This window comes from Hippocampus zosterae, chromosome 18 (assembly GCF_025434085.1).
Source record: "Hippocampus zosterae strain Florida chromosome 18, ASM2543408v3, whole genome shotgun sequence".
Classification (NCBI taxonomy): domain Eukaryota; kingdom Metazoa; phylum Chordata; class Actinopteri; order Syngnathiformes; family Syngnathidae; genus Hippocampus; species Hippocampus zosterae.
This window is the reverse complement of record NC_067468.1, coordinates 11582657-11602722: the sequence shown is the minus strand read 5'-3', so window position 1 is coordinate 11602722 and position 20066 is coordinate 11582657. Positions and strand designations below refer to the sequence as shown.

Here is a 20066-nt window from a genome sequence, read left to right as displayed (position 1 = left end):
TCAGATCTGTGTACCAAGGAAAAAGGAAACATTTTTCTTTTGGCCACTTTTGTTGTGTCTTTAGGAAAATCAAAGCCTGAATAGCATTGACTTTCTTAAGTTACGGTGTTTAGTCTGTTGACTTGCGCCCCATGACATCTTATCTAAATGTGGATCAAAACCTGACACCTATTAGCTAACGTCCATTAGCTTAATGCCAACATATAATGTGAAAAATCTAAACGCAACAAACAAATTAGCATCGATATTATTTTAGGTGTTATCGTTTTTAACTTATCATATTAATTTTTTTATCTTAGATCTTAAGTTTGATTTTTCTGTCCTGAACTTTGCTTCAGCTATGGTTGTTTATAAAGTGCTCTATAGATAATGTTGAGTTGAGGGTTTAGCATCTACAGTATCTATCAGCAACACATGAGTGGCCCTGACCAGCCTTGCTAACCATGTCCCCCCGACCCCCCCCCCCAAAAAAAAATTAGCCACAACAAATTACATCAACAACCATTTATTTACATTACCGCAGGCTTTAAGTAGATTGTCCAGAAGTCAAAGTGCGGCCATCTACTTGCAGTAATGAAGACAAACGCAGCATTAGAAAGCCAGTCCACTTATCTTGATATGGATCACCACTAAATTGCACACTTTCATAAATAGGCACCTCCGCTTTATGCCAGATTTTAGTGATTAAGATTCGAGCATTGTTCATTAATGAATTAAGATTGAGAGTGGCCGCCGAGAACGGCATACGAGGCCGTAAGCTAAATGTGACTTTAAATTCCTGACACTGTACAGCTGCGAGCAGCTTGAAAATCGGAATCGAGTCCATCCAAAATGAGCCGCCCTTAAATCGTATCGCGCTGCGCGTATCGAGACATGCATCGAATGCCCTTTCATTGGAGCAGTGTGCGTCACTGGTAGTGGTGAATGTGCGGGAATATTACGGTAAGTAAACGTGCTGTTCGCAAGTCCTCCAGCATTTTACTCAACAAATTCCTGCTCAACATTTCAACAAATTTGCAGCCCAAGACCAATCGCCTTTGTGCGCGTCATCTCAACATGCTCGCGCCGAACACTGAGTGGAACATATGGTGTGGGCAGGTCCAGTGCACCGAAGGGTCCCATCACTTGAAAATGGGCTCCATTAGGGCCTCTCAGAGGACAAACTCACGAACGTGAAGCCAATGCCCCCCCCATCCTTCACCCCCTAAAAACTGTTTTTGTTGTGCCACACCTCTATTGCCCTCCGGTTGCGTTCTGATTTACATACAAATTGATCTTGAGGTAAATCAGACGTCATTTTTTGTCTGCAGGTCACGGGGAACACACTGAGATAATGAAATCAGAGTCCGCTGAGTGCTACACTTGCAAAAGCTACCAGATGGGTCTCGCTTCCTCTCTCTCTTTCTTGCTGTAATGCGGCGCGACTACGGCTGGGTGCACATGAGCGTCGGCGCGATGTGTCGAAATTGACATAACCCGCGTTCATATCTCCGATGATAAAAATGAACGGCCCGTGCTTGTGCGCGACCGTTTCCTTTGACAGCTGCGTGTACTCGGCACGCTTCAATTTGCTCGGTGGTCAGCGCAGGAGTGTGATTTATTGCGGGCGGCACGGTGAATGAGTGGTTAGTGATCCGACTGACTGTTTTGCGATTCCCTGTTTGAATTTCGGCTGCAGTCTTTTGAGTTTGCTTTTTCAAACAAAAAGCAACATTTTATGGTTAATAAAGGTGATGCAAGCAATGTCCGCATTCGGTAAAACGGGTGGATCCACTTGTGGTGGCTTTAACGTCACACCATGCTGGCGACCATTCCGGGGCGTAGCCCGCTTGTCAAGCCAAAAGTCACTTGGAATAGGCTCAAGCACACCTACACTCTCAAAGGCGGACGAATATTCTAGCAAGCTGATGGATCGATGATTAATTCAATACAAAACTTGATCAAGTGACGTTTCCCCGCCTCCACCAGATTTCTCTCCACAAGCCCAGCCCCATTTTCTTTCATTAAAAGAAACGACAAGCAGTTGGGGCGCCTGACAAACGACGGAGCCGTAGGGGTGACAATTAGAAAGACAAGAACCTGATGGAGCGTCGCATCCCATTAATGCTGTCTGGGAATGAATTAATAAGCAGCGTAATGTACGAGCAATGTTACTTTCGGCAGGACGAGGCGAGCGTCGACACGGGACTGACAGGTGATTAGCGTTGGTAAAAGACGAAAGATTCATCACCTTTTCTTATTTTGCAAGCGAGCGCAATGCGTCCTCTTGATTACATTTCAAAATGATTCTCGACAGTTTTTCACATTCTTTTTGAGGCATTCTTTTCCAACTGCCTTTGCGTTGTGATGCCCCCATGTGTGGGCAAGGAGAGCCACAGAGACAAACCATACTCACTGGCAAACTCCTACAACGGATCCAAATGAGCATCTAGACATTAATCATGCGACCGCTGTTGGTAGCCGTAACATTTAGCTCACCTTCTCGGCGTTTTCGTTCGATTGCCATACGGCGTCTTCGGCGTTGCGGAGCGATCTCATGAATACAAGAGTTATTTAAGTAAAGCAGCGTGTGGCCCAGGTGGGGAGGAGACGGCGCTATTGTTCCATTTCGAGGCTGTCAGTCTGACGAATGACTTTGGGGCCTCACATCATTCCTCACTTTCTTTTTGCTTGTATTTATGATTTGAAGGAGAGGAATTACAACGCAGACAGTCTGCCGCGTTTTACGTCGGAATCCTCTTCATATTTTGTTTCTTTCCCACCCCCGCCAGCTTCAGGTGGTGAATTCACACGCTATAAAAGACTACTGTTAGTCTCTCTTTGTGCACGGCTAATCCATTTATCATGCTTATTCAAGTTCCAGGTTCAGGTGCAAAGATTTAAAGCCGCGGCGTTTTCATCCTTGAAATATGTCTATTCAGCCCTCAAATGATTTCGACAAAGCATTTCGAGACACCAAATTCTGTTTATGGCCTTTTAAAGAGACGGAATGACAGCGACTTGCTGGTTAATACCTCGCGGCACATCGTGGATATGCAAGGATAACATGCAAATGAGACCCCTGTTGGGTTGTTAGCATTGTAAGGGTGTTGTCAAGGGAAAAAAGAAATGTGAACCCGTTAGTAGACAAGAGACTTTGAGAATGATGAGAGATGCAATTTATCAAAGCAAGGAGGCAGTTCAAATACGACCCGACGGCAGCTTCTAAGATGTGTCTACCTATTTGTCCTTCGGCGAGGTCACATTTATATATACACACAAACACACAGGGAGAGGCAGTTATCATCACCAGAGACATCTTGCTTAGTCTCAGTGCAAAGTGATAATACAATATCAGAGAGAGCGAGATAGAGAGAGAGAGAGAGAGAGCGAGAGAGAGAGAGAGAGAGAGAGAACAAGGTCTACTTTCTTATCTTCACACTAATAAGCACCTGGTAAGTTCATCCTGTTCAAATAAAATACAATAACAAACCGCTAACATTTCATTTTGGGCAATATTCCCATCATGAGTGAGTCATGCTAGCAATTTCGATGCGTTGCAGGCTTTTTTGTGAGCTTTTTCTTTGGGCAGAGAGACGCGAGGAATGAAGTAAGACTACGTTCAAATCTTGCAACCGGTTTCTAAACAACGGACGCTCCAGCACAAAGTCGGCCTTTGGAGGTTCACTTGTAACAAACCAAGTTAAAAGTCTTGATGAGGGATTGACATATTGATAGATTCATCACTCTCATATGATGATGTAATTCCTGAAAAACATTTATCTTTTATGCTCGTCACCAAATTAAGACAAATATACATCAGTGACATGGGCCACATGGCCTCTTTGGATTCTTTTGACAAGTTTTATTTCTGGCAGAATGACAAAATTTGATTTGGGATGTGTCAGATGCATTTTCGCCACCTGCAGCATGAGAGAGCAGCAATCATGCCCGAAACAGAGCGTTTTTACAATTTTTATCCTCGCATGCTGAAATGTTACCATCAAAATTGCCTGTAGAGTCAGTAAAGGTTTTATGATGGCACTGTATCGTCCTTTAGACTCTAAACGTGAGCAAATGCGATTTATTGATCATTTTCGCCCCGTTTGGCAGCTTTGCGGCAAATTTCTGCCGTTGAATGAGTCACTCTATCTTCCTTCTTTGTGATATTGCTGCGAGCTGACAATGGAGCTCATAATGGCAAGTGCATTATTCTCCTCTTGGTGGCACCAGGTACTCTCTCTGGTCTCCGGCTACTCCCGACGCGATGGCTCGTATAAATCAAAAGACCAATAACAAAAAGGACGGAGGTGCTTTAGTGGGACGGGGCCGTGCCACCGGTGGTGGGGGGTTGTCGCGTCAGACCAACGGCGGCGCAACCCAAGCATAATAAACTGAACGCAAATTGCCCACCTTGATTGGGTTCATGATCTGTGGACTTGAGTGTTAAGAGCCTCCAGTAAAAAGGACAAATGGGACACACTGATTTCCAGCACTGCTTAATGCAGTTACAAAGAGGAAAAGAAGATGGGGGGAGATCGAGGGAAAGTGGCGAGTCGGCAAGGAGGGGCCGCCATGCAGGGCCTTCGTGCCACGAGAAAAGTACGCTCGATTTTACTGTAAATGTTAAGTGCAAAATGATCAATCTGTCCAGGAAGCATCGCGGTCCACAAACTATTTATACAAAGTGAAGCCTTAAAACAATAAAGTGGTAGTGGGCTTCATGCATCATGATTTTATGCTTCAATCAAACTCATTGTTCTGCTCCTTCTGATGTGCCCACCTTGGCCAGTAGGGGCACTAGAGTACAGTTGTACAGACAAACAAATTAGAGCCTTAATGCTCACTGACTCAAATGAGCTCAATACCATTAGTCATGTCTTTGCAGAGGATAAAGAATATATAGCTAACAGTATTCTCATATTATCCCTCTACGTGTTACTCCGTTTATGTTCACATAACCATTTGCACAGTTTTATAGATACGTTTTTAAATTGAATATAGAACGCACAGAATTTCAAGATACATTGTTGAAAAACGTTTTTTTCACATAATAGACAATATATTAACCCACACTCCCCCTTTTTTTAATCTTTTTATTTCAAATCCCACATTTTCGTTGTGAGAAAGCAATTATATACGTACATATTATATTATTACATTATTTATTTATTTTAATCACTACTGTAATGTCATCGCAGAAAAAAAAAGTCCCAAGCGAAGTTACAATTGAACTAAACATCAGAAGCCGAACGAGGTGAGCGAAAGACGACAATGTGCTGACGCTCCACATCTGGACACATCAGGCAAACAGCATGCCGTCCACAAACAGCCAGCAGAAGACGGGGGCCGAGCCAAAACCACATCACTGTCATTACGAAAGGTCGCTTGCAATTCAGGACGGCTCGGAAAAGTTTAAATGAGACACTGAAATGTCGTGATGACATCACCAGTGTCCGACAAAAACCGATGGCATCAAGGATATCGATGAGATGTTTACTCTACCCAGGAGGTTTTTCGTAAATGACATCATTATTTCATATGATGATAATTAACCTCTTCGGTGAGCATGTTTCTGTTGCACAATTCCCCTGTGTTTGTGTGTGAAGGTCATTTGGCGCCCCTCCTCTCGATTTGGCAGAACTCACGATAAATCACAGTGGAAATGGCATGATGGGTATTCATGAAGGCAGCTCCTGCCTCCTGGTCATTCGCGCAACCCACCCCCTCCTCCCCCACACACACTTCTTCACGTCACTCGTAACCTGCACAGATGTGTCCAATAAATAACGCCGCAGATGGACAACATCATCTATTACATTGCGCCGGTTGTAGATCTGCCGTGTCTTTATTTTTCTGCACCCGGCAATCTTGACATTTTAACGAAGTCAGCGGAAGTGCAGAGATACCTTGGCGCGCGAGTTGAATCCGTTTTGTTGAAGAAACAAAAATTTGCTGGCGGTTTTATTACTTTTGTTTTTTTTTTAAGGTTTAACGGTATCGTCTTGCTCACCTCCTCCCGCAAACGGCAGTCGACGTGTGTGCACGCGCGTCCATCTGTCTGTCTCAATAAGTGTGCAAGCAGCGGTGAAAGAGGCCGGGCTCAACCCCCGAGGCGATGACAAAGCGATCAAAAGTCTATGTGTCACATATAAATTGCTTTGACCTTTTTTTTTCTTTTCGTCTTTCTTCATTTTCTCCCTCGCAGAGAGACTCGCGGCAGGGTGGCGTCGAGGGACGTTGTAGCCGACTGGAAAGACTGCTCGCGTCTGCAAAAACATGAGCGAATGGCAAATGAGGAAATTAACAGTGCTGATTGTCCAAAAAAAAAAAAAAAAAACCTCTTAAATAAAACGCGCTCTTCCATCATGATAAAAAAAAAATAAATTTAGCTTTACTTTCACAAAAATTAGGCTAAAAAACATTACAGTTCATATATTTTTTGCAACCCCGGCCCCGCGCCCCCCCCAAAAAAAAAATCTGTCGTGCAAATCCTTGCTCCTAACAAGAACACAGTTCACTGGTGTTAATTCAGGTGTATGTGAGCAGCCCACTCGCGTTGGCTTCCAACATTCATTACGCCTGGTAAGCCCATTAACTAAAGCGGCCATTTTGTGTTCCAGTGACCACTTAAGTATATTTTGGCTTTGTGATGGCTGCATAAGTAGTCTTCATCCATGGACCTGTTGTCTGCGGCCATCTGCCCACCATGAGGCAAGTTTAAATATGGACCCCACCCCCCCACCCCCACACACACACACACACTCACCCCCCCCCCCCCAATCCTCTGCACACTTGATTTGTGCAGTGTGGTGGTGATGCTGTTGGTCTAATCCAATATTCATGCGTAAGAGTGGAAAGGGGGCGGGGTGGGGTGGGGTGACGTGAGTCTTCTCCTCCTCAAGCTGCCGTCGCTAATTGAAATTTCTGAAGTACGGCGTGTTTAATAATGGAATTAATTTCCCGTGCAAAGTGCATCAGATTGAGCGTCACGCCACGGCAGTGCGGGAAAGTGAGCTCCGGGCAGAGACGAAGAGAAAACAGCGGGAAAAGTGCGATGGAAATGATCATTATAGCCTTACTAGATGCTCATTTTATATCATGTCAAGGGCGATTTCGACTACAATGGGGCCTTGACTTACACGTTTCATTTGTTCCTATGACCAGTGGTTTGCAAACTGGATGGGTGGGGTCGCCTGGACAATCACTGGAAGGGGAGCATCCACTCACACCCGCCCCCCCCCCACCCCTTCAAAAATGACTTCATCATTCTGAGGAGGGAGACTTTTTTTTTTTTTTTAAGGCTGATGCTGATTCCGATATTTGACAGAATAAAATTCAGATTACCGATGAATGTGTTGATGAATTAGAAATATATCTAATGAATAACATGTTTTTTGTGGTCTCTTAATGCTTACAACAACAAAGATATGGATTGCATGACAATTATTTGGTATTTGTCTAGTTTTACTTTGTCCTGAAGTGTTTGTTTAACTTTTGGGGGATTTTTTTTAACTATCACCTTATTTTTCCTTGTCAAAAAAATAATTAAAAACCTGCCAAAAAATTGGCCGATTTTAAAGATAAGATATATGGTGCAATAGCACTGCTTTTATAAGATAAGATAAGATAAGATAAGATATCCTTTATTCGCCCCACACTGGGGAAATTTACAGCCTCCTGCAGCAAGAATGTAGAAAGAAGAAAGAGAAAAAAAACAACAAACATCTTTCAATTAAATGCAATATGAACACAAAATGGATAAATCGCAGTACTATTTACAATTTTCCTTCATATCATTTAATTATAATTATTATTATGATTGTTATTTTTTATTCATCATATTAAAGGAGCTATTATTAACGCATGCAAAACGCTACAGACGTTTTGGCTTGCTATGACAAACGAATGCGAAGACAGAAATCCAATAACGTTGTCGGGCAGCTTACCGAGAAGCGCCACCAGCTTTTGTACGGTATCTTTCGAAATCAACGGTGTTGTCGCTTTGATGTAAATCCCACATGAGGGAAATCTATCGCATTTTCTTTTCTGATTTACTCTAATCAAATGATATTTTGAGAATCCTATTGACCAACGCACGACATTCCAACGCAGGTCAATGTTAAAAACTGCAAGTTGTCCGCAATGATGAAATGAAGCAAACAACTAACTACAAGCTGTCTGCAACAAATTAATTTGCCAAGAAGGCGTCACTTTGAAACACTTAATTAATTGTGTTGCTTTCTGAGGGGCTTGTCGGGGTGGCAGTCCCCCCCCCCCCCCCAACCCCTTTTCCCTTATTTATATATTTATTTTGCTGCCATGCAATGTGATGAAAACAGTGCGCTCAGCACAATAATGTCACACCCGGGCTCAGCCAAGTCATATTAGCCTAATGAAATGTTCACTGCCTGTAATTGTTGTACGGCAGTGGAGGATTGCAGAGGACAAAAAAAAAATAAAAATGATATTTATATCTCTTTATGTATATATTTATATTTCTCTCCCTCAAATCAGAATCAAAGATCCAGAGCACCGGTCTGCGGTCCATGAGGTGAATCATCACAGGGAGACGGAGGCATATTGAGTTCAAACACTCAATGATTACACCCCTTTTATATGTCAAGTACATTTCCATTTAAAGTGCTTGCTTAAACAGCCATGAAAGGCGATCTCCAGCTGCTGTGTGCGCACCGGGAAATGAACGAGGAAGCCCCTCAAGACCCTCGAGCTGTGCAATTGTTGGATTAGACAAGACCTGGGGAGACAGTGGCTGCTCAGCGCAGCCGCTAAAAGGGTGATATTAGAGACGTAGCCATCTTTGTTTGCTTAATTCCCCCTCACCAGATTGATGAAGCGTATCTGTTAGCATCTTTCTTTTGTGTTTGTCACTTGGAGGAAATCATTTCAAAATGCCGCATGGCCATCAGATTGTTCGCTGAAAAGCCAACGTTCAGATGTTCTAGTCGGCTTTTCATCTCCTCGATACCACCCGGGGGGAAAAAAAGTCATTCGAACAGGGGTGTGTAGACTTTCCCCCCCCCCCATTCACTGTGTGGTTTATTTGCAGCTAGCCTAGCTCACCTGCACGCCTGCCGTAAACAACGCGACTATGTGCGGGGCCGGCGAGCGTTTGATTAAATTACGCATTTCAGCCACACGTCAGCGTGCGCCTCCTTGATTCATTCCCTTTAATGACTTTGCTGATGTAGACTGTCATGCTGTAATGAAAAGGTAAAGACAAGCAAGCGGCCGCGCCGTAAATAAGTCTCGGGCGCATGAGGAATAATGACAGGAGTTTAATGTCCAATTAGATTAAAAGGCTCTCTGACACAAAAGCGGGATGCTGAGTGCACTGCTCAATGAGCCCGCGCGAGACATTGATTAACGCTAAACAGATCTATTATTCCCGCGCAAGGTAGTGAACAACAGCTCTACCTGTCAAGGCTCCGCACGTCGTAAAACACCGGCCGACATGTCCGCCTCAGGCCGGCGGGTTTGATCAAGATTAACAGTGCAGGCCACTAACGGAGGGACGAAAACCCTTCGGTAGGCGGACTTACCAAGGACGGTCAGTGTATCTTTTTCAGCGTCCCACCCATGCGCAAAAGCGGTGGACGTTCAACGCAACTGCTCCCTTAGGAAATCACGCCAATCACGATTCATTTGTTCCATCAAGCCCTGATGAACTGAACGGCCCATAAGAAGGTAACCGCGCATAAAAACGAAGTAACATTGAAGCCGACTTTCACGCTATGTTCTGCCGATTTTAGATGCCGCCGGCAAAAAAACAAAACAAAAAAAAAAGCTTTCTCCCATCGCTTAAATGGTGTTGCATGCATTTAAAGTGTCGCTGTGTAGTTCAACGCAACCATTCCAGGAGACAGCACGTGTGCACTGGTGCCATGTTCCACACAAACAAAAGGTATAATGAGAGAAAAGGGGGCGGGGAGGGGGGGTGGGTACAAAAAAAAACTGCGTCTCATTCACTGCGCGGAGAATTAGCCGAGAAAGTTGCACGGTTCTAATAGTTAAAATGGGAAGGGAAAGTTAATTAACTAGGTGAGCCCTGAGGGGCGGGGGCTACAAAAACGCATCCCCAAGCAACGGCAGAGAGCCAGAATGACCCCAGGCTACATCAGACCTGCTTACTGATACAGAAAATGTGATTGCTTTTCATATTTCCAACGTGATTTTTTTTCCCTCCCCTTCTGCCCCTTGGGAGTCAGTCACTCAGAACGTATTACAATATTTAGCGTTTCAAAAATGAGGAGGGGAAAAAAAACTGAAAGGAAATAATGTGCAAGTGGGAATCAGCCAGTTCTATGAATGCTAATAAAATGGCATGATTAAAATTGAGACAACACCGGGGAAAGAAATGAAACCCTTTGTTGAAGAACCAAGGCCAGATTCTGTGCGGCTAAAATTAAATAACATTTCCCTCTTTCACACCCAAAACATGAACGTAAAAACATGCTCACACACAGCAAAACACTTTCACATCCACTTTTTGTTCCTATGTGCATTTTTTGGGGTGCTTGTGGATAGTTTGCCATTAAGAGAGCAAGCTAACGAGGCCATTTGAGGGACCAGCACAGAATAAGATGCGCTTTCGTGATCACGTGTGTGTGTGTGTGTGATGTATGCCCGTCACCTGCTTGTTAGGGCGACAGTAGAGGATAATAATCCGCAGAAGACAAATGATGTCTCCGATGCCCTGCTGTGTCACCCTTGAACCCCCTGTGCGCACCCCCCCCCCACCCACATCTATCCGATGATGTCTGTGTGACTGGTTGCTTCTGCCTCACAATCAAGAGATCTGGCTGAGAATCTCACTTGGAACATCTCTGCGATGTTGGCATATTCTAAAACTAAAACTAAAACTTCCCGTTGAAGGTTTCTGGAAAATTATTGAATATTTTCTGAACTGCAAACATCTGAAAGAAAGTTACGGAAAGTTTCTGGAAATTTACTGATTTGGCACGACAGTGGATTGATTAGTGGTTTCATCATCTTCCTGATACTCAAGAGATTTGGGTTTGGAATCAATGTTGGAACATCTCTGGTGTGGCCATTAGCTGGTGGTATGTCAGCGACTATGTTCTGGGGTTTGGACACATGATGGGTGTCCTCTAGGTGATGTCCTCGCTCATCACGAGAGGGGTTCTTAAAAATAAATAAATACAATACAGTGTTGGGTTGGGGCTGCTGCGCTGTTCATGGCCATCTGCTCAGAGTGAACTGTTTTAATGAAGACAGATGAAAGGGGGCTGAGCTGACCCGGGGGGCTCCAGATTGGTGTCTAATAACACACCCATGTCCATCTATGTCAACTTGAACCTTTGCTGAAAGTTAAAAAGTGGTTTCCAGAAGGGATTTCTTTTTTTTGGCGACAATTTACAAAGATTTTGTACAACAAAAAATTAAAAACCGAAAACAACTTGTTGATTTGAGCACCTTTAAGTCATCAGTTCACCCAGGACTTAAAAATTTGAGTTTGCCCTGTCTTTAAAAAAAAAACCGATGGAATATCATAAATCTATTTGAAATTAAACTTTGACCGGGAGTGGCAATAAACAGATTGAAAGTTTTTTTGTTTTTTTTGGGGGGGGGGGGTGCGGGGGGGGGGTTGGAAGCTTGTGAGTTGAACTGAGGTTTACTGCCACCATACAGCGCTAATACCTCAAGTTTGTGCTCGCAAGTCAAAGCCAAAAAAGCGGCCGAATGAAATTCATAAGTCTGAATAATGATGCAAAGCCTGCAGAGGACATCACTTTTACCGTAAAGGTTGTCAGAGGTGTCCGCGTTGGATTGATGGATGGAGATGGAAGATGCTCAGAAGAACATCTCCTGCACACTCGTCTTCATCTGGTGACAGAAGACAGGAAAAGGAGGGCGTTAATCATCGGCAGCGAGCTGAATGCACATTTACGAATATTGACAAACAAATAAAAAGAAAATACACCCGCAAACACGCATTTTTTTCCCCCATTTATGTTTTGTTAATCCTGATGGTTTTCCGAACATAACAGGGAGCAATATTCATTTCTAACACACCACAAGATAAATCGGTCATCCGATAATCAGGCCTGTGCTGACTTTGATCGCAAGTGAGGGAAAGCGCTCACATTCAGCGCGATGGTCAGAAAGTGCGTAGCCTGCTTAACACAGCACTTGCCTGTACTGTGGAGTCATTCTGAAGAGGGATGACACCAATACGCTTGACAACTCCCACACTTAGCCTGGCCCTCTTAAAAGGATTGACTTAGATCTCACTGACCTTGCGTTATTAGCAAATCAAAAGCAGATTAATTAATCACGGGTGCACACTCGGTGTGTGTGTGCGTGTGCATTGCCATAAGTGACTGCTGCAGTATAACTTCCTGAGGAATCGGCCCGTCCTGACACCCCAGGGAGCGCCGATACTGTCGCCTAAATGGATTCTATGAGTGGTGCAGAGTCTATTAGTGCATTAATTTCACCGAAGAGCTTTTAACTCTGTGCTTATGAATCATTTGCTTCGAATTTTACCGCCGACATATTGTACTTTTATGTTAAGGGCTGTGAAGAAAGGTGAGGAGAAGGGGGCGGGGGGTGGAGGCAACAACACTTGCTTTGTCGAGTACTGCAGGAATGCGTGCACCAAGGCGCTGCTGCGGGCGTTTGGATTTTGACTAGAAGAGCGAACATGTGTGATGTTATTCTTCCCGCAGCTTCCGAAGCTATTCCCTCCTGTTACTCTCTGACATTTGGAAAACACAACACTCCGTTTGGAAGATGGAGCAGAGCCAAGAAGTGCTTTTTGGTGTGAAGACGCAGAAGACGACTGGTCTGTCTTCCAAATATGTCAGCTTCATCCATCTGGATGTGCATTTTTTTTTAATCTTCCATCAGCAATGCAAACTGGACAAACTGCACTATTTTAACGCCCCGTGCCACAATTAAAAAATAACACCAAATTGAGATTTAAATGAATTTCCTTCTTTAAATAAATTATTGCTTTGCATATGTTGACCTGCAGTTCAGGATTGGACAGAACTGGTTTCAGCATTTTCCATCAGCACCCCCATCTTCTTTGCATTTTTGTTTATGTGGCAAGTGAGCATTAATGTTTACAAAGTTGAGCTAGTTGTCCTTTGCTGTGGTGCAATATGATGCAGTGTAGTGCAGTTGGGCGGCCGCTGCAGACTACAAGCACAATAACAAGCGCATTGTTAATTAATGTAATCGGTCGTTTCCGACTGTGTTGTGTTTCAGAATATTGACGACGCACAGCGGGATTTCTTGTATTGGCTAACGAAAATAGCAGAAAACAATGTCCTCCCGTCAATTACTGATACAGCGCGCCCGTCTCTGTGGACATCAAGAGAAAATGGGCTCAAACATAACACAATATACCTGACGAAAATAGAAGAAAAATGTCTTCTCGTCAATTAGAGTGATACAGCGTGCCCTACACAAATTATATGGCAATGAAATGCATTAAAATACCTAAACTTGTAAATAAATACAAGGTTGTTTATTTATTTTTCCAACTCTAAAAATGCTTACCTGCACATGCATGGAACCAAGGTAAAAAGGGGAAGAGTTAAGGGCGGGAGTTGTACTTTAAAAAGGCAGTGTCACATTAATTATTGAAGTAGGGAAACACATAAACATTTTTGTTCCAACCTTTGATAAAGGAGGGTAGAGTAAAATAACAAGTCAGGTATTTATCATTTCACAAATTTTGCGTAATCATAATACTGTACAGTCAGTTTTATTTACTGGCCCTGTTGAATTCACCCCCACCCAGAATTACACAAAATCTTGATTTGAAAAAGAAAAACAATAAAAATGCCACACAAATACACACATTTGCCTGTAAGAAAATCGGACACGATGAACATTAGTACCAGCAACGTGAGCTTCCTAATTAAATGATAAGAGGAAAAAAACACTTGCCAGGAATCTTTTACTGGTCCTGTTACATTAATACCTCTCTGGCAGCGCTGTATTGGCTCTTTTCCGAATGTGTGGGCATTCCCAACTTTGTTCCCGAGATTCTCCATGAACTCCCATGGCTGACAATCCATCGGTGTACCATTACTACCCCCTGCAGGCAAGCAAGGGTAAGTTTCTCAAAATTATAGTCAAGAAAACATGCATTTTTTTTAAATATTGTATGTACAAGTGGTAGGAGATGTAGTGAGAATGGTTTGAGAAATACAGGACTAGAATGTAAAAAAAATGGTAAGAATAATCACAACAGCTGCTGTCACACACCTTTGATCGACGCAATATCACAATATTCAGCTCATAACAACAATCTCTCCATTACATAAACAGCATGAAAAAAAACAGTTCTGAGACAGCTACAGTTGCTCACTTTTGATTGTGTCATTCAGAGGGCTATTCATTAACAAAAGGTTTATCGGTGGAGATCAGGGGAGTTAAATCATCAGAATGACCGTGTCAATCAAAACCAAGCGTATATTTGTCATGGCAGAAGAATGGATACAGCTCTCATTTTGCATGTCAGTAGGTAGTTCAGATGAGATATACAACCACCTATCATCAGTCAATAAAAAAAAAATCAAAGCTGGTTTCCAGGGCGACCAGGAGAACGTTCCACACAGCAAACATTGCATGCCTTGGCTGAATTGAATGACTTAAATAGGGGTTCAAGCCAAACTGAAAGGAGGTTTACGTGTGGGTTTTTTTTGAGGGGGCGGGGGGGATCCTCAACGTTAATGATATTACTAGTTCACATGGGGGGTGGGGGAGAAAAAAAAGTTACTGGAAACAGAAGAGTGACGTTGAGATTTACGCACCCACCCATCCCAACACGGTGCCTGTTACACCAGTGCTGTTGTTGCTCACTTTGCACTCTGAGCGGAGGAAGCATGTCACCATGAGAAACAGCCGCAACAACAACAACATCAAGTGAGTCCACACTTCTCTCGGCGCTATTATTCCAACAATATATCTCTATATATAATAGTGTCTCTCCACAAAATGTGATTCAATATGGTTTTCCATATGCGGCAGTGTGAAACAATTCGATATGTTTCGACTCCGTGAAATACGATTACGATTCGATATGGTAAGGCTCAGTTCGAGAAGGGATGATGCAACTACTTCTCTGTTGTCATTGTACGTACATGTAAATGAACCTTGATGTGTGGATGGATTTGACACAAATGACAAAAGTCAACCAACCTTAATATTACTTTTTCCAGTGTCATCATTCTTCCTCTTCACCTGGCAGGTATGAGCCAAAAAGCAGCACGCCGAACCTAAAAGGCGCCGGATTTCATATGAGCTCCCTCTGAACACTCGGCCATGAGCGGAAAGGGTTGCCAGCTCCTGGTGTCGCCATGTGGCATGTCCCCGTCGCTGGGGAAGATAAGAGGGCACCAGTCCCAGGTCGTCAAGGTGCCCGTGGCATTCCCTCCGCGGGGCAGTTTTCCCTTCTCGGGTGCGAATAAAGTAAGCAGCGGGAAGCAGAACGGCGGCCCTGTGACCCTACCGAGCCTGAGCCTCCACAGGAAGGTGTTGACAAATGGGAAGCGGGACGTCAAGCCGGCGGTATCGCTGTACCGGCAAGATGCGAGCATTCAAGGAGGCTCTTCCAAAAAAGGTGACGACAGTCCACAGCTGAACAATCCTAATCCTAAAGTGGGCACACACATTGGGGGCAGTCAATGGAGATGTTGTTATTTGTGTGATGTGCCATGTTGGGCATCTTGACTACAGACAAAAAAAAATCTTAAACGTGGAAAAAAAAAATTAAAAATCAACATTGGCAGCCATATCCCTAATTTTGTCATTCACAGGTTTAATAAGAATTTTGTTTCATTATTTTTCCCAAGCTGCCTCACCTCACTTGAAATCTTCACGGATTACACATTTAAAATATGTAATCAACATGCCACCTACTTCTCATCTTGCTCTCCCATGCGGTCATCTCGTCCAACCTCTTGGCCTCTTTTTTTTTTTTTTAAATTGATAATTAACCAAGAATGAAATTGGTCCCTAAAGTAAGTTTGCACGGAGGGGAAGGCGGAACGAGCCAAACGGCTCATTAGTGATTAACAGAGCCGAAGGTGTATGCGCCTCCTCAGGTTGTCAAGGGAAATTTTGTAGCTAAAAACAAACGCGTTTGGATTCATATTTGTTTGGAGGTCTGATGGTGAACTTTCTCCAAGCAAAGTCTAGCGTTTGATTGTGGTCTATCCGTGGGTATAGCCCACTTAAAGCTCCTCTGTAATCCAGCAGAGCACACCGCTGATAATGATTAAAGATTCGAGAAACCCGACAATTGGGCCTTTGCTGATCTATCGGTGGGCAAAATGCTCAATTTTGGTTCAGGTCTTGGTATGTGTCCACCCCACTTTACATCCGCACTTTGTATCCGTTTTTGTTTGGGTGTTTTTTGGTCCAGCAGGTAGCGGCGATTCCAGACCTGCCATTGAAGTTCTCGGGCATCCTGCCGGTTGGAACCCCACGGTAACCAGCTCTCCAATGTCAGTTGTCCCTAGTCAACAACAGGATGTTGTTGCGTCTTACCGCCCGCCTCTTGACGCCAGGTGGGTGACCACGCCCCCGAGTTAGTCTTCTGAAACATGCAAGTGTACAACAACACTTTTCGCTTCAGGTCGGTGCTATCGAGAGAATCCCTGGCGTCCACCACCCTCGGTCTTTTCGAAAGCCAGTCGGTGTTTAGCGACTGGCCTTTTGGTTACCGCGTCCAACCGCCGCCGGGGCGGGCACCGTGTTCCGCCCCGGCCTGCGAAAGCGGTGAGCAACTCGGCCTCCCTCTTGGCAGAACCATGTCCAGCACAGAGACTTCTGGCGGCTGGAGCACGTCGGCCTCCCTGCCCTCGTATCTTTTCGCGGGTGATGCCGGGAGCTCCAGACAGCATAACGTAAAGAAGAGAGCTCTTTCCACGTCCCCTTTGTCAGAAGTGATGGGCGCCGATTTCAACTCCATCATACGCACCTTGCCTACATCACTTGTGGCGTATATCAATAGCTCTCCGACATCCCACCCTACTCTCTCGCCCGTCCAGTCCGAGGGCTACGGCCACTTCCTGGGCGTGAGGGGCTCTTACATCCCCCAGGTTCATCCCTACGCGATGCCAGACTCTTTACCAGCTCTGATTTCACCGGGCGAGTGCGGTCGCAAGAAGGTTCTGGAAGAGGGCGGGGCTCCGGGGAGTCAGATGGCTAACATGGTGGTGGAACAACAGTGGCTTCCAAATTCTCAGAAAGTGGCCGCGCTGGGAAATATTTCAGAAACCTGTAGCGAGGAGACCAACCACAGACCAACTCCGCAGCTACAGTCGGTTCCACTGCCTGTTGAAGACGCTGTTGTTCCACAGGGACCTCCACCACCCTACCACTCCCACCGCCACATTCACCTTCCCAGAATTCACCACAAAATAAGGACCCAAGACGCTGTCAACCAGGGTCCCGTGGTTGCACCCCGGCACTGCCTCAGCTTTTTCCCCCAGATTCCCATGCTGGAGGAAGAAGAGGGAGAATCGGAGGACTGCGGCGCCCACCGCTGCTTGTGGGCGGACTGCGGTGCAGTCTATGACCAAAAAGACGAGCTGGCGAAGCACATAGCAAAGCTACACGTGGACCAGAGGAAAGCCGAGGACTTCACATGCTACTGGGCGGGCTGCCCGCGGAACCTCAAGCCTTTCAATGCCCGTTACAAGCTTCTGATCCACATGAGGGTCCATTCGGGAGAGAAGCCCAACAAGTGCATGGTAATCCGCCGAGCCATATTCTGTAACTCTTGTCTTTTTTAGGGTAACTGAATCTCATTTGATTTTAGCCGACGGTCAATCACAGGGGTCTTCAATGTGGCGACATGAGTGGTCGCCAGGCTGCAGACCATGCATAAGATTTGGTCATGGACGAAGGCATTGAGCTGTGCATTCCAAATTGAAATGTCATAGTCCACCCAGTCAAAACATATGAAATTCTCCTTCTGGAACCAGAAAGTTGCCCGACTAACAAACAAATAGAAATGTAACTGCACTTATTTTGTAGGGTTCTTTTTTTATATTCTTCATGGTTCAACCTTGGTTGCACTTGACTGAATGCCATTCTGGCTGATTGGGTTCATTCAGATATGCTGCCAACTTTTCACTTGATTTCTTTTTTTTTATTTTATTTTTTTTAATGTGCCATGAAATATTTCCCATTCTCAACACTCTCACTCTGCATTCCTTCCTCCACCCCCTCCCCGCCCCCGGTTTCTTTTCACTCACTCCCACTGGGAAATTACATAGGACGCAGACGAGTAATGCACAACTCCGGCCAAGACACGGTTCATGTGTCCGCCATCAACGGGTCAATTATTAACAGCGGGCATAGTGGCCGGCGACATTTTGGGAGGAAAATATTCACTTATTTTGCTCCAAGCTGTCGCTGTTGCCATGGGGTTGGTTCAAATTGTCGCATTTCTACTGCTTGTCTCTGTCACTGTTTGATTTGCACTTTGATGATTTTTTGTTTTTTTCCTTCGACATTACATCAAGACCTCAGGCCTGCCCTTGCACATTTTTTGGCAAGGCTTGCGGGAGATTGTGTCATGCAAGCCCAGGCTAAAAGCTCAGCTGTTTGTGTTGGGGAATGAGTGGCAGGTACGGAAAAGTCGAAGCAGTGGAGAACAATAGCGGCTGCTCTTGTTACACCGTGAACATAAAGAACAAGCCTCAACTTGTGCCTGCCAAACTATCACGCGTTTGTCAAGATAATCCTGGATTGGCTCTACTATTTGTGAATGTCACTCTGATGTACACAAGGATTGAACTAATAATAGTTTGCACGATCTTTGTTTTTATTCTGGGTTTATTGTTTTGTTTTTTTATGAAGAATTTGAATAAACCCTTTCACGCACTTTACAGACACATAAGACAATAACTCATTTTTCATTATCACAATTATAAATATACTGCTCTGGAAATGTTTTTTTTTCTCCACATTTCACCTCTAAACGTTTCATTGCAATGTCTGACAACAGGAATTAATGCCAGCATCGATTTACAACTCGAAAGTGATGGAAAAGTATTTGTTAAGACAGGCCAAATGTTTTTTTTTTAATGTAAGAAAAGACTACTGCATTGTAGCGGTTCTTAATGAAGTACCTCTATTACTTCCAAATATGTGGCGAGCGAAGGAATGCTGTTTGTGAATAATAAATGACAGAGCGGTGAGAGTATGCGAGGAATCTACACAATAACAAAATAGGACACGCTCTGTGTATTTTCTTCATCAGGTCTAAACGGGGAGGACATTCCAACCCCCCTGCGAACAGGAAGACGGAGAGTAAAATGAACTGAGCTTGGACCTGAAAAACTTTGCTGAGTCGCATATTTGAGCGATGCGCTTAGCAAGTTGGCATGACATTGCAAAAGAAACAAACAATTTCTTGGTGTCATCCTGTGTCTGTAAGGTGCTTTTTTTCATAGAAGCGCAAAAAGAGTCAAATTTGGGGGCACAGTTCCAATTTCAACTCCAGGTTTTTTTGTGCAGACTTTAGATGCCAAACGTCACTTTAGGTTTATAATAGACTGGAAATTGACAGTTAGTGCGAATGTTTGTTTGTTCACGTGAGCCCTACACAGGCAGGGTCCGTCCTGGACTGGTCGCCATTGAATCAATTCACACCCATATTGAATGCAGTATTTTTTTGTCTTTGTGGACAGAACCGTCATGTGTATCAACACTGCCCCCTGCTGGCAGCTCAATATAACTGATAGTAAAGTCCACGCATTTGATCAAATGAGACAGTTTTCATTTGGAGTTTTAAATTAACATTTAATATCCCATAACATTAGAAACATCTGACCACCTCACACTATGATTGCGCAAAGATGAAATGATGAGTGTTCAATTTGCGTGATGTTGGTGAATCAATATTGATGGCACGTTCCTAAACGTGTTGCTTTATCAGAAGGATAGTCTTGAGCAATTATGGCTTGTATTCATGCAACAGGCTACATGAATTCCAGCTTTTTAAGCGTTTTTTTAAAATAATTTGCATGTCCACCCACACATCAAGGCCAAGCAGGCTGTGTTGTGTTGAG

The 20066-nt window shown here is 44.2% G+C and overlaps 1 protein-coding gene and 1 long non-coding RNA gene across 4 annotated transcripts in view; one reads left to right on the top strand and one right to left on the bottom strand.

The window, feature by feature from the left end:
* Window positions 1-5950: 5950 nt before the first annotated feature.
* LOC127591535 (uncharacterized) overlaps window positions 5951-20066 on the bottom strand; it is a 20745-nt gene continuing 6629 nt past the window's right edge. Inside the window, exons 6-10 of one of the 2 annotated variants that reach the window (XR_007959878.1) lie at window positions 15491-15634; window positions 15177-15357; window positions 13958-14074; window positions 11760-11847; window positions 5951-6248 (exon numbers count right to left, since the gene is read on the bottom strand). This is a non-coding gene — a long non-coding RNA (uncharacterized LOC127591535). Of the gene's footprint in view, window positions 6249-11759; window positions 11848-13530; window positions 13835-13957; window positions 14075-15176; window positions 15358-15490; window positions 15635-20066 lie in introns of those variants that run through there. The other variant, XR_007959876.1, reaches the window with a different exon arrangement.
* The window catches only part of glis3 (GLIS family zinc finger 3), a 9394-nt gene continuing 4631 nt past the window's right edge, over window positions 15304-20066 (top strand). Inside the window, exons 1-3 of one of the 2 annotated variants that reach the window (XM_052051494.1) lie at window positions 15304-15601; window positions 16409-16550; window positions 16619-17738. In XM_052051494.1, coding sequence (XP_051907454.1) covers window positions 15304-15601; window positions 16409-16550; window positions 16619-17738 — 1560 coding nt within the window. Of the gene's footprint in view, window positions 15602-16405; window positions 16551-16618; window positions 17739-20066 lie in introns of both variants that reach the window. The other variant, XM_052051493.1, reaches the window with a different exon arrangement.